Consider the following 13,567-nt stretch of genomic DNA (forward strand, 5'->3'; position numbering starts at 1 on the left):
ATGCACACGGACCTCGACACCGACATGGACACGGACACAGAAACCACAGCACTCTGCCCCGCCAGCAGCCACCGGGCCTCCCCGCCAGGGACGCCCACACCAGGTGAGGGCTGAGCTGGCAGGTGCTGGCTGCAACCATGGGGGTGGGAGCTGAAGCTTTGGTGGGGAGGTCAGAACTAGGGGTTGAAGGAGCTCGAACGCAAACAGCAAGAGGGGAAGAGCAACTCAGGAAGTGGGGAAGCCTCCTGCCCACACTAGGACTGGGGCTCGGCTGAGGTGGGGGGCTAGGGGGCAGAGGTGGGCTGCCTAAGTGTCCCCTCACCCATCACCCAGGGCTTCCCTGGGGAAACTGGTACTTAGCCCCTAGGTCTGCCTCATTCCCAAGAGGTTGGGACAGGCAGGAGGGAAGGGGGAAAGACAAGGGGCAGCCCACAAGCCTGGGAATCACGGGCAGGGGGCTACCCTGGGGAACTGTTTTGAGGGTTTCTCTGGCTCCTGGAGGCCCTGGCTGCCAGTCAAGTATTGATCCTCGGCTATTTCCAGCCTCTCTCTATCCCCCTTTGTTATGTCTGTGGTTCCTCCTCCAGTTACCCTGACCCGTGCATTGTCACTCTCCCTGCTCCTGCTCCCTCCCTCTCTCTCCCTCCCTCTCTCTCTCCCTCCCTCAGCCTCACGATGAACACAATAATATTCTGTCCGACTCACAGACACAGCCAGGGGTGCAGAAGGATTCTCACACACAGACATGCACTGGAGGATGCTTACCTACAGGGCCATGGGAAGAGGCAGCCCCTTTAACACACCCATGGAGACCCAACACACACATCTCAGTGAGCAAAGGCCCTTCCCTGGGAACAGGCTCCCCACAAAGTTTTTGACTCTATCAGTACCCAACCCTAGAACCTGGGCAGCAGCTTCAGTTTATCCCCTGTGTGGGGATCATCAGTGCAGGAAGCAGGAGGGGGCAGGGCCTCCCAGTGGAAGGAGGGGCAGCCCCCGGCCAGAGGCCTAGTCTGGGGGTGTGCCTGTGTGTCAGTGTGAAGTGTGAGTGGGTGTGCAAGCCTGCACACAGGTGCCTCCCCTGCGTGGGGCATGTTTTGAACGGGTTGTGGCTGGAACCACACTGGGCAAGCCTTCAGGTCAGCCCCTGGGAGCCCCACCAGTTCAGGCTTCTAGTGGAGTTCAGTGGAAGAAGGTCGGACCAAAGATTCTCAGCTCCTTCTGGGTCACGGTCATCGACTGGGCCTCTGAGGCTGGAGCAGCCAGGACTGAGTCCTCTGCAGGTGTCCAGGCCTACCCCACTCATAGCTTCCTTCTCTTTGCCCCCCCAGAAGCAGATGCTACACTGCTGAAGAAGCCAGAGAAACTGTTGGCAGGGATGGACTGGGGCGGGCCACCCCCTGCCCCGGGGGCCCCCAGACGAAGAGGCAGTATGCCTGTCCCCTACAAGCACCAGCTGCGGCGGGCCCAGGCTGTAGATGAACTTGACTGGCCACCTCAAGCCTCATCCTCTAGCTCCTCTGACTCCCTGGGCTCAGGGGAGGCAGCCCCCACCCAAAAAGATGGCATCTTCAAGGTCATGCTGGTGGGGGAGAGCGGCGTGGGCAAGAGCACCCTAGCAGGCACTTTCGGTGGTCTCCAGGGAGACAGTGCTCACGAGCCGGAGAACCCAGGTATTTGGGGGAGCCCTGCAAGGATTGAGGGTGTCTCTGGAGCCCTAGTCAGGGATGGAAGAGCTCAAGGCATGAACAGTCCTGGAGGCCAGAACCTAAGAGAAACTGTTTCAATGCTTTCTATGGCAACCTCCCTGGAGGGGGTCCCTGGTGCTGGGATCTAAGGCATCCCTGGTTACCAGGTCTAACAGGTGTTGGGGAACCTCCTAATGGGCTCTATTCCCTGTCCCTATTTCCCAACAGAGGACACCTATGAGAGACGCATCATGGTGGATAAGGAGGAAGTGACTCTAGTTGTTTATGACATCTGGGAACAGGTGAGAACTAAGATGTGGCTGCAAGCAGGTGATGAAACCTGGGAGAGCTGAGGAGGGGCAAAGTATGGCTGAAGGCTGAAGGCTGGTGGGACTACAGCCCCTGGTTTTAACATGTAGTGGAACCTGACCTTTCATATATATTGTCTCAGAGAGCAAAGGCTCACACCTATGCACACACCATGGTATTGAGAGCTGCTGTCTGGTTTCCAGGATCTTCTGACCCAGAGGAAAGTTAGGATCTGGATTCGACAAACCCTGCAACTGCAAGCCAGGCTGAACACCCTGAAACTGACCCCCTCTGTACATTTTTCAGCCTAGAAGATCCTGATCTGAGAGGACAGAAGCTCAGGGCTCTGTAATGTCAGGGAAGGGGAAAAAAGTGAGGACTTGTGAATATTTGGACATAAATGATTACTATGCAGAAACGAGAGGCCAGATTACACACACTTGAATAGCATTCATTTTTTAAGAGCTTAAGCATAAGAAAGTAGGATGGGCTACCCTAGTCTAGGATCCTATGTCCCCCATTCGCCCATGTGGGGCTCACATTACAAACTTCTCCCTCCTCCACAAACACACTCTGAGTATGGAGATTCTGTCATTAACTAGCTCTGTGTCCTAAGCAGGTGGCTTCTCCCTCACATCCTGGCTCCTCATCCTTGAGGTGTAGGTGCTGGGCAGGTTCTCCCATGCCTCCAGCCCTGACATTCCACGACTTTCTGCCCATCTGCAGGGGGACGCAGGGGGTTGGCTGCAGGACCACTGCCTTCAGACGGGGGATGCCTTTCTCATCGTCTTCTCAGTCACCGACCGACAAAGCTTCTCCAAAGTTCCAGAGACCCTTCTACGGCTCAGGGCTGGGAGGCCCCACCATGACCTGCCTGTCATCCTCGTTGGAAACAAGAGTGACCTTGCCCGCTCCCGGGAGGTCTCACTGGAGGGTGAGTACCCTGAACCTCATCCATGTTTGCAATCTCAGGGAACCCTCTCCCTTCCAGGACACCTCTTCTCCATAAGGCCCTTTTACCCTCCTGGGTGCACAAAATTGCAGTTAGCCCCAGGCTAAGGGCAGACTCTCAATGCCCACGCCTAGGGCCCAGAGACTCCCTTCTGTTCCCCCTCACCTCTTCTCAAGGCCCCTTTCTCTCTCCCCCTCCACACCACCACCGCCCTCCACTTAATCCCTGCTTGTTCTATCAGTTGCAAGAGATCCATTTGCCCCAATCCCTTTCCACTGCACGCCCTGGGCCCCCCAGGCCCAGCCTCGCCCGGCCCCGGGCCCAGCGCAGCCCCGTGGGCGGGCGGGCGCCTGAACACGTCCCTTCCTGCAGAGGGCCGCCATCTGGCAGGGACACTGAGCTGCAAGCACATCGAGACGTCGGCCGCGCTGCACCACAACACGCGGGAGCTCTTCGAGGGAGCGGTGCGCCAGATCCGGCTGCGGCGGGGCCCAAACCGCGCTGGGGGCCCGCAGCCCGACTGGGGCAGGCCCGAGGGCCCCGCGCCGCCCACGCGCCGCGAGAGCCTCACCAAGAAGGCCAAGCGCTTCCTTGCCAACCTGGTGCCGCGCAACACCAAGTTCTTCAAGCAGCGCTCCAGGTCGTGTCACGACCTCTCCGTGCTCTGAGCCGCGGTCGCTATGGTCACCGCGGTCGCCATGGTCACCGCGCCCTCCGCTCGCCCCCTCGCCCCGCCCCGCCCCCGTCCGGCTTCCTCTGTGAAGACAGTCTAGGAAACTAGAAACTCCCGGGACGCCCCGGTGTGACTACGGGAGCCGGGCCCCCCCGCCTCCAAACCCCGGCGGGCGTCGCCCCACCCGCTCCGCGCGCTCTCCGGTTACCTCCCGGCCTCGGGGCTCCTGGAAGGCGAGGACGCTGACCCGCGGGGGTCGCGCAGCGGCTGTTAGGCGGGGCGGCTTCCGGCGGGCGGGGAGGAAAGTAGTTCTGCGAGGTGTTTTGTTTTTTTGTTAATTCACGCTTGACCACCTCTCCCGTAAAGAGATGCTAAAAGCAAGAACTGAAAAGTGCTTTGTAAACTCCTTTACAGTTTTCCACCTTTGTACTCAGCGCGAATATGCCTCAACTTTAAGAGATTCTTAAAGGTAAAGACACGGAGCCGCTTCTTTGAGACTTTCCTAAAGCGTCCTGGCTCTGATCTGCTGCACTTGTCCACTTTGCCTTTAAGAAGTTCTTAAAGGCAAGGCCCTGGAAGCGATGTTCTGAATTGACTGTGATTTACCACGGCACTTCCCCTTTAAGGTTATTAGGGGAAGGTGTGCAGAGACTTTTGCCTGAAGAGCTGAGCGGTGGCAACCCGCCTTTAGCCAGGTCCCAGGAGGCACCAGCAAGGGGGCCACCCTTCCCTTTTCAATAAAGAATTTTTCTACTGCACTTGCTCACTTTGACTCTCTGTTCTCAAGCCCCCCCATGGAAGGGATGGGTGGATTTAGGTTCCTTGCTCCTCTGAGCCTGAGTTTTCTTGTCTGTAACGGTTCTAGGGAGACTCCGGAACTGACTTAGTCCTGGAGTAGTCATAACAAGGGGCAAAAGGCCCCTAAAGATTACGGAGTCCAGCTTGTCCCTTTGCCAATGAAAAAACAGGCCTGGAGAGGAGCAGGGACCCGTTAGAATTCATTTGGTAACTCAGTGGCCAAGTCCCCATCACCTTACCCCTTACCCGGCAAGGAGCAGGCTGGAGGCTACATTTTGCGCCCAGAACTACACTCAGCTGTTACCTGGGCTGATTCAAGGTGGGGCCCACATCCAACAGGGAGGCCCATCAGCTGGTGCGTGATAGGGTTGGCCTGCACCTCCCCAGCTGTCACCTGCAAGGTCCCTGTGAGAACTGAAGCTGTCAGTTCCTCCCCTGGGAACGCCCACGCCTGCTGCTGCCTGAGCTAAGAGTCTGAACAAAGAGAGCAGAGGCAGCAGTTCCCCTCACCCCTAGACATACAACACAGCTACCCGAGCACCTGAGGGCCAGGCCTCCACTCCACCCCACTCAGGTTCCCAGGACTCGATGGAAAGAGGGATGAGATGTCTCCTGAGTCCCTGCAGCTGGGGAGGAGCCAAGGGGGACCAGCCCAGCACAGGTGGTGAGATGATGATATGAATAATGACACTACACTATCCTTAGGACTTTATTTACTTTATCTCAATTCTTTAATGACTATATGGTGTCACTACCTCTTTTACTGTGGAAGAAACAGAAAGTAACTTGCCTGAGGTCAATAAGCAATAGAGCTGGAATTGCACTCTCGTCTTCTTGACACTTAATGGTGATTGTATCCAGCCTTGCATCTGAGGTTCCCCTTCAGTGAGGATGAGGGGAAGAGGGAGAGGGACAGTAGAAAGAATGTACGGGACACTGGGCAGAGCCATGGGCAGTGGCTGTGGTAAAAGGGCCAGAGAAATTACACGGCTATAGTGGTGTAAGCCAGCTCTAAACTCTGGGGACCAGGAACAGCGGCAGTGCAAATTGTAAACTGCAGGAAAATACACTGGGTCCATTAAGGGACCAGATGGTCCTACAGTTGCGTTGAAACCTCAGGGACATGAAGAGGAGGGCTAAGAGATGAGCACTGAAAAGAAGTTTGGAAGCCCTACTGCAAAGGACCTTAAATGCCAGGCAAAGGAGTTTGTGCCCAACTCTGTAGGCAGTGAGAGTCATTGAAGGGTTCTGAGTGTGTAAGTGACATGATGGGGCTGGTCCTTTGGGAAGAGGAGGCAAGGAGATGGACCAGAGCAGCAGAGGCAAGGCCTGAAGAGATGAGTTTAGAGGACAATCACAGTAATACACATGGAAAGTAATGAAGGACCACACTGAGGGAGATGGCAGTGGGTAAGGAGAGGCGGCATGGAACTTAGAGTCAGAATCTGTGGGACTTGACAACTGAGTGGCTGGGTATAAAGGCACGGAGAAGTTGCAGGTGACAGGAGGATGGTGAGGAACTGGGAGTTACGGGGCAGGGGAGGTAGCTGGTAAATGCTTCCATTTTGGAGACTCTTGAGTTTGAGATGCTCAGAAATATATTCCTGAACAGCTGAGTCTGAAATTCAGAACAAGTTAGGGCAAGAGACACAGATAGGAGAATAATTGCCATACCAATGGTAGTAGAAAAGCCAGAGGAAAGGATGAGATGCAGGGCAGTCACATAGGGCCCCATGCTTAGTTTAATGCTCTGCTGTCGCTTGAACAAGGCTCCTTGAAGAAGGAACCCTGCATTTTCATTTTGCACCAGGGACCCCCTAAGGGAGAGACTAAGAGGGTGCAATACAGGCTGGGATCCTTAGCCTCAAACCACACGTGGACTTTAGGGGTCTGTGATTCTTGTGAAATGGTACAATCTGATGCGTTTGTGCAGTCATGCATTTGTCTGAGAATAGGTTCATGAATTACATCAGATTTCCAAAGGGGTCTGTGACCCAACAAATCACAAGCCAGGATGGTACTGACTGCTGCTGAGAAGGGGAAACGGGTAGGTGGACGACAAGTGTAGGAGGTTTACTTTTCACTGTATGCCTTTTTTCTACCTTTTGGGTTTTTAACTATGGCTAAATAATTTTTTAAAATAAATCTATTTATTTATTTATTTTTGGCTGCATTGGGTCTTTGTTGCTGCACGTGGGCCTTCTCTAGTTGCAGTGAGCGGGGGCTGCTCTGTTGCGGTGGGCGGGCTTCTCATTGTGGTGGCTTCTCTTGTTGCAAAGCACGGGCTCTAGCCATGCGGGCTTCAGTAGTTGTGGCACGAGGGCTCAGCAGTTGTGGCTTGCAGCCTCAGTAGTTGTGGCACACGGGTTTAGTTGCTCCGCGGCATGTGAGATCTTCGCGGACCAGGGATTGAACCCATGTCCCCTGCATTGGCAGGCGGATTCTTAACCGCTGCGCCACCAGGGAAGTCCCTAAACTAAATCATTTAAAACAAAACAAAGCTTTGGTGTTCCAGAGAAAGAAGAGGGACCAAAGAGAGAGTCCTGGGGACAGGCAGATAAAGAAGGTGGGGATGCAGCTGCCAAAGAAGTGGTGGAGGAACTAGGGTTGACCTGGTAGTGGCTACTGCCCAGGGAGAAGGGTTTTCTAGAGGAAGAGTACCACCACTGGTCAAATGTGGCAGGAGAGGAGGATGAGGAACCAGAAGACCCAGTGCCTTTCATGTGGCAGAAGTCTAAAGATGATGATGGCAGGACCTCCCCCATGAGGGGAGCCACACACGCCACAAGCTCCCCTCCCCACAACTCAGCCAGTTCCATCAGCCCGACCCATCTGTGTGTTCCCTCCAGACGCCTACAGAAAAGAGCTCAGAACAGACGGAAGCTGAAGCCCCGCTCCTGCTAGACTTGGGAGAGGTGGGGTCTTGTCTGAGAGCCTAGCCACTCTTCTCCCTCCCTCTGATCAAGGCAAAGTAAGCCCAGGCTGCTGATCTGGGCTGGCATGAGACCAGCAAAGGGGCCCGATGCTGAGCTGCCTGTGCCAGGTAAGATCCTCTCTGCTCTCATGCGCCTCTTTTTTTTTTAAAATAAATAAATTTATTTATTTATTTATTTATTATTTATTTTTGGCTCTGTTGGGTCTTTGTTGCTGCACACGGCTTTCTCTAGTTGCAGAGAGCAGGGGCTACTCTTTGTTGCGGTGTGCAGGCTTCTCATTGCGGTGGCCTCTCCTGTTGCGGAGCACAGGCTCTAGGTGCGCGGGCTTCAGTAGTTGTGACACCTGGGCTCAGTAGTTGTGGCTTGCAGCCTCAGTAGTTGTGGTGCACGGGCTTAGTTGCTCCGGGCATGTGTGATCTTCCCGGACCAGGGCTCGAACCTGGGTTCGAGCAGGCAGATTGGCAGGCGGATTCTTAACCACTGCGTCACCTGGGAAGTCCCTTGCTCCTTTTAACCACTGCAATTTTGACTTGGGGTCTGTGCTCCCTTATCAGTCCAGTCCCTGCCCAACCTCTACTAACCCCATGCCTCCTGGCCCACAAGGCCGCCTCATTGGCCAAGACCATAGACTGGGTGTTCTCTCCCTTGAGAGGCCAGAAGTGAGGCCAGTCCTGTCTTAGAAGTTATCCCTCTGCTCTGGGCCTCTACTTACAATTGGGCCTTTCTGCCCTGCATCTAACCCTCTTTAGAGACTGGAACAGGGGCTCTCCTCTTCTGAAGGACTGCCAGAGTCATGGAAGGACACTCCGCAAGTCTTCTGCCTTAAATCCTCACTCCCAGAAAATCCACCCATACATACATCTTTTTATTAATCTAATCTAATTGTTTCAATCCACATCAGTCTAAGTAAAATCTTCCTGGACGTTTTAATCTTTCATCTACAAATGCTTGTTGCTCTGCTCAAGTACTGCCATATGCCAGTCACTGTGCTGGGCCCTACAGAGAAAACAAATACAGATAAGGCACTATCCCTGCCCTCAAGTAGCTTACAATTGAGCTGGAGAGACAGGGCAAGTTGGAGGCAGCATTACCATGGCCAAAACAGCAGCAAACTATGCCACATTCTGACTATCTAACTGCAAGCTATTATCACATGCTCTAAGAGTCTGATTGGAAGAGACAGAACATTCAGAAGACATGTTTTAGGAACTGGGCCTTGAAAGTTATACATAGGCTGTAGATATATGGGGGAAAGAAGGAAAAGAAATATCTTGTGGCAAAACCACATGAGCAAACGTACAGGAGAAATGGTGGGCAGGCTGCCACATGATGAGGTTAAGACCCTCCCTGTACAGAAGGAAGCAAAATTTGGGAGGATGTCAAAGGGTCCCAAAACCAGACAAGAGCATTCTGCTTCTTAGTCCTTTATCACCTGGTGGCTCTCTGATGGAAATACTCAAGGAATTTGAGTCTTGATGTCATGACTCTACAGCTTGGTGGCCTTGTAAACTCAAGGTGTGAATATAAATTCAATGGGGCTGTGCAAGCCTTTTACCTGGCACTCAGGCTATTTTCTGGATGGAAGTCTATGGAGAAAGTCACTCTTAACCTCTCTCGTCTTTCTGAACCTCAGCTCTTCCCAATTGTAAAAGGAGAATAAGGGCTTCCCTGGCGGCCCAGTGGTTAGGACTCTGCGCTTCCTGTGGGAACTAAGATCCTGCCTGCCACAAGGTGTGGCCAATAAATAAAACGAGGATAATAATACCTATCTTGTAGGATAATCATGAGGACTAGATAAAAATGCAAATATCTTCATAATTATACAAATGAGCAGTGGAAGTAATGCTTTTTACAAAAATTCTTTATTATTTTTCTTTTTAAAAAAATTTTTATTGGAGTATAGTTGATTTAGAAGCAATGTTTTTTTTTTTTGATTTTTTTTTTTTTAAAGAAGATGTTGGGGGGCCTCCCTGGTGGCGCAGTGGTTGAGAGTCCGCCTGCCGATGCAGGGGATGCGGGTTCGTGCCCGGGTCTGGGAGGATCCCATATGCCGCGGAGCGGCTGGGCCCGTGAGCCATGGCCGCTGGGCCTGCGCGTCCGGAGCCTGTGCTCCGCAACGGGAGAGGCCACAATAGTGAGAGGCCTGCATACCGCAAAAAGAAAAAAAAAAAAAAAAAAAGATGATGTTGGGGGTAGGAGTTTATTAATTAATTTATTTTTGCTGTGTTGGGTCTTCGTTTCTGTGCGAGGGCTTTCTCTAGTTGTGGCAAGTAGGGGCCACTCTTCATCGTGGTGCGCGGGCCTCTCACTATTGCGGCCTCTCTTGTTGCGGAGCACAGGCTCCAGACGCGCAGGCTCAGTAGTTGTGGCTCATGGGCCCAGTTGCCCCGCGGCATGTGGGATCCTCCCAGACCAGGGCTCGAACCCGTGTCCCCTGCATTAGCAGGCAGATTCTCAACCACTGGGCCACCAGGGAAGCCCCTAAAAGCAATGTTTCGTTTTGTTTTGTTCTGTTTTTGCGGTATGCGGGCCTCTCACTGTTGTGGTCTCTCCTGTTGTGGAGCACAGGCTCCGGACGCGCAGGCTCAGCGGCCATGGCTCACGGGCCCAGCCACTCCACGGCATGTGGGATCTTCCCGGACCAGGGCACGAACCCGTGTCCCCTGCATCAACAGGTGGACTCTCAACCACTGTGCCACCAGGGAAGCCCTAGAAGCAATGTTTTTTTGCAACCTGTGTCTGGTCCCTTATTCAGGCAACCATGCAACATGCTAATCTCTCAAAGCATGGCACCACTCTGGAGATACAAATTTAAGTTGTGGTCCACAAAGTCCACCAGCCTCCCGCAAGACTCACAGGTAACCCATTATCGGATTTCTTGTTTGGGGAGTTTTGGGGGGAAGATTGGCAACTGAAGCCTAAGGATGGTATTATACTATACAGTTTCCCATTTTTCTGTTCAAATTACAACTTTAGGCAGAGGACCTGTGCTGATTTAAAACACTTATTCTGAAAGGAAACTGCCAGAGTAGGTAGGGCTAGGCTCTGGAGACCACAAAGACAGGTGCTATAGGAATGCTTGGGGAAGATTAGGAGGGATGCTCGCAAAGGACTATAACAGAGACTGCTCTGGGATTTTCCTTAGCCAGACCAAGCAAAGGGCACTAGGTATCCTGAAGGTACTTGAGGGGCCCATCTTGATTTTCCAAAGCCATATCTGGTTGTAACCTGATTATAGAGTTTCAAGTATAAAGAGATTCGACCAGTGGGATTTGTTTTCCTGAAAGGTAGCCTGACTGTGTGTGACTTAGGACCTTGTAAGCCTGGGACTTTAGCCCAGGAACAGTGAAGGTTTATTTTCACCATTGCCCCACCATCAGTTCCGCCCCTGTAAATCTCGAGCATTCTCAAAGTTGGGGAGGAGAATTAGGTCAGGTAGAAAGTCAAGTATGTAGGCATCCAGAGGAATGGGAAGCTATCAAGTTCTAAGGCCTCTACAGGTTATCATTTCATTGAATCCTCACAACACCCCCAAGACAGGTACTACTGTTATCATTTCCTTTCTAAAAGGGAGGAGTCCGAGTTAGAGAAATAACACCTAAGCTTACTTAGCTGGTTTGTGGCAGAAGAGAGATCGGAACCACATGGTGTTGTTCCAGAGTATGATCTTTCTGCTACAGGGTGGAGGTCCCCTGGCTTGGTTGGGCCCAGGAAGTGGGAGAAGGAGGCTAATTCTCAGCACCATTCATTTTAAACAAGTAGGCTTCAGGATGCTTGAAAGCTGACTGAAGTTCCCATCCTTTCTGGAATACTGGCAAGAGTCTGACAAGTCTCTGATTTCCAAGGTCATTGTTTCCCTCTTCTTGCAATCCAGCACTGACTGGCTCTTTTCCAATCTTCAGGCACCTCATCCACCCACTGCCCTCAAAAATAACTGCTTAATGGGTCTCCAGTAACTCCACCCAACTCCTTAAGGGCTCCTGAGAGCAGATCATCTGGGAGAGCCAAGAGAACTCATCCAACTTTTAAAAGTGATCTTTGATCAACTCTTTCCTTGCCTCTATCTTCCCACACGATCTAAGTTGACTGGTCTGCTTCACCTCACACAGAGCTCTCTCAACCAAGAACACACTTTGAGGGGCTTCCCTGGTGGCGCAGTGGTTAAGAATCCACCTGCCAATGCAGGGGACACGGGTTCGAGGCCTGGTCCGGGAAGATCCCACATGCTGTGGAGCAACTAAGCCCATGCACCAGAACTACTGAGCCTGCGAGCCCCAACTACTGAGCCCGCGCACCACAACTACTGAGCCTGCGTGCCACAACTGCAAAGGCCTGTGCACCTAGAGCCCGTGCTCCGCAATGAGAAGCCACTGCAATGAGAAGCCCTCACACCACAACGAAGACACAATGTAGCCAAAAAAAAAAGAATAATACACTTTGCGAGCAATCAGTTCTGGATATAGAGTGCAAAAGTTGGGAGGGAAGCGGGGGATATCTGAAGCCAGAAGATTCAGACACACAGCTTCAGATCAGAACTCCTTTCCTGCATCCAGCTCATGACTACTGACTTCACCTGGTTGCCATGGAAACATCAGTCTCTCGTGGTGGCAAGCAGCACTTTAGACAGAAAGCTTCACAGGCTACCATGGTAACACCAAAAAGAGTAAAGCTGCCTCCTCTCTTGGAGCGGTGAGGAAGAAATGCACGAGACTGCTAGGAAAAGCAGGCTAGAAGGGACAGCCTCTGGAAAGCCTGGCTCTGACTTGAACTGAGAGGGAATTAATTCAACTCAACAGATATGAAATATGTGCAAACAAAAAGTGGTTAAGAGTCCGCCTGCCAATGCGGGGGACGTGGGTTCGTGCCCTGGTCTGGGAAGATCCCACATGCTGCGGAGAGGCTGGGCCCGTGAGCCATGGCCGCTGAGCCTGCGCGTCCGGAGCCTGTGCTCCGCGACGGGAGAGGCCACAACAGTGAGAGGCCTGCGTACAGCAAAAACAAACAAAAAAACCCCAAAACAGTAATGAAAAAGACACATCTATGACTGGCTTCATCAAGCTATAACCATCTAGTAACAGAGTTTACAAAGAACTGTAAAGTCAGAATAAGACCTACATAGGACCAAGAATACTGAAAAGGAAAATCAACTTCAACTAGGAAATCATCAGTCTTAAAGGACAGGATTTTGACCAGCAGAGAGGGGCAGGAAGAGAGAACAAGACAGTAGACATGGAAGTAGAAGAACTGAGAACTATGAGTAAAGAGACAGAAAAAGTGACACTTCCCCATGACTCCAAGGCTTTGGCTTCCACAGTGATGCTGAGGCAGGTTAAGATTAAGATCAAGGGATCTGAAGCTAAACTGGACTGAAATCCCAAACTTGCTAACTGCATCATCTGGGGACAAGTTAGTTAAACCTTTTGGGTATCAGTTTCCTCATTAACAAAGTAAAGATAATAAAAGAATCTACTTCAGAGGGTCGTTGTGAGGATTAAACAATTCAATACATATAAAATGATTAGAACAATGCCTAACCCACACCAAATCCTGCATTAATGTTAATTCTCATTGTTAACCACCCCACTTTTTGGTGCCAGGATAGCCTCTTCGCACTGTCCAAGTAATACTCCCCCCCACCGCTTTTTTTTTTTCCAGTTGCAGCATGCAAGCTTCTTGGTTGCGGCATGCATGTGGGATCTAGTTGCCTGACTAGGGATCGAACCTGGGCCCCCTGCATTGGGAGCGTGGAGTCTTAACCCACTGGACCACCAGGGAAATCCCTGTCCAAGTAATACTTCCTGATTCACACCAGACTCTTTAATAGAAAACAGGGGCTGTGACAGAATATCTCCAAGTTTTTAGCTCATTTCCCTTCCTTATAAGCACCAAGACTAAAGGTTCATAGGTCACAGCCCTGCTTCCACTGGTAGCCCACAGAGCCTAAGAAAGAAGTAGGGTGAATCCCAATGTTAAGAACACAGCAGTTTAAAGAACAGGGAGGAATGCCACTGCCTTAGAGAAGAGAGAAGTGGAGGCTATAAGCCGTAAGTCAGGTGAAAAATCCCATTTAGAATTGAGGACTGGTGGGGAAATTCTAACTGTGCTGAAAACAGACCTGGGCAACAGTCTCATCTCTACTCCCACACCTTAGCCACCGTGCTCAGGCAGGAGGTTGAGGGAGGCTCCTTCACGTTAGGCTGGGCCCAGAGGC

The 13,567-nt window shown here is 51.9% G+C and overlaps 1 protein-coding gene across 2 annotated transcripts; it reads left to right on the forward strand.

Moving 5' to 3' along the window:
* REM2 (RRAD and GEM like GTPase 2) lies at positions 1-3,617 on the forward strand (the record flags this gene model as incomplete). Of its 2 annotated transcripts, XM_082617319.1 has the most annotated exons (5): positions 1-103; positions 1,332-1,673; positions 1,917-1,990; positions 2,724-2,931; positions 3,322-3,617. In XM_082617319.1, the coding sequence occupies 5 exons, from the start codon at positions 1-3 to the stop codon at positions 3,615-3,617; spliced, it is 1,023 nt and encodes a 340-aa protein (XP_082473445.1). The 2 variants fall into 2 exon arrangements, with proteins under 2 accessions (XP_082473445.1, XP_082473446.1); XM_082617320.1 differs by lacking the exon at positions 1,332-1,673.
* Positions 3,618-13,567: the final 9,950 nt, after the last annotated feature.

The sequence above is a fragment of the Mesoplodon mirus genome (genome assembly GCF_964341445.2).
Source record: "Mesoplodon mirus genome assembly, chromosome: 4".
In the NCBI taxonomy this organism is placed as follows: domain Eukaryota; kingdom Metazoa; phylum Chordata; class Mammalia; order Artiodactyla; family Ziphiidae; genus Mesoplodon; species Mesoplodon mirus.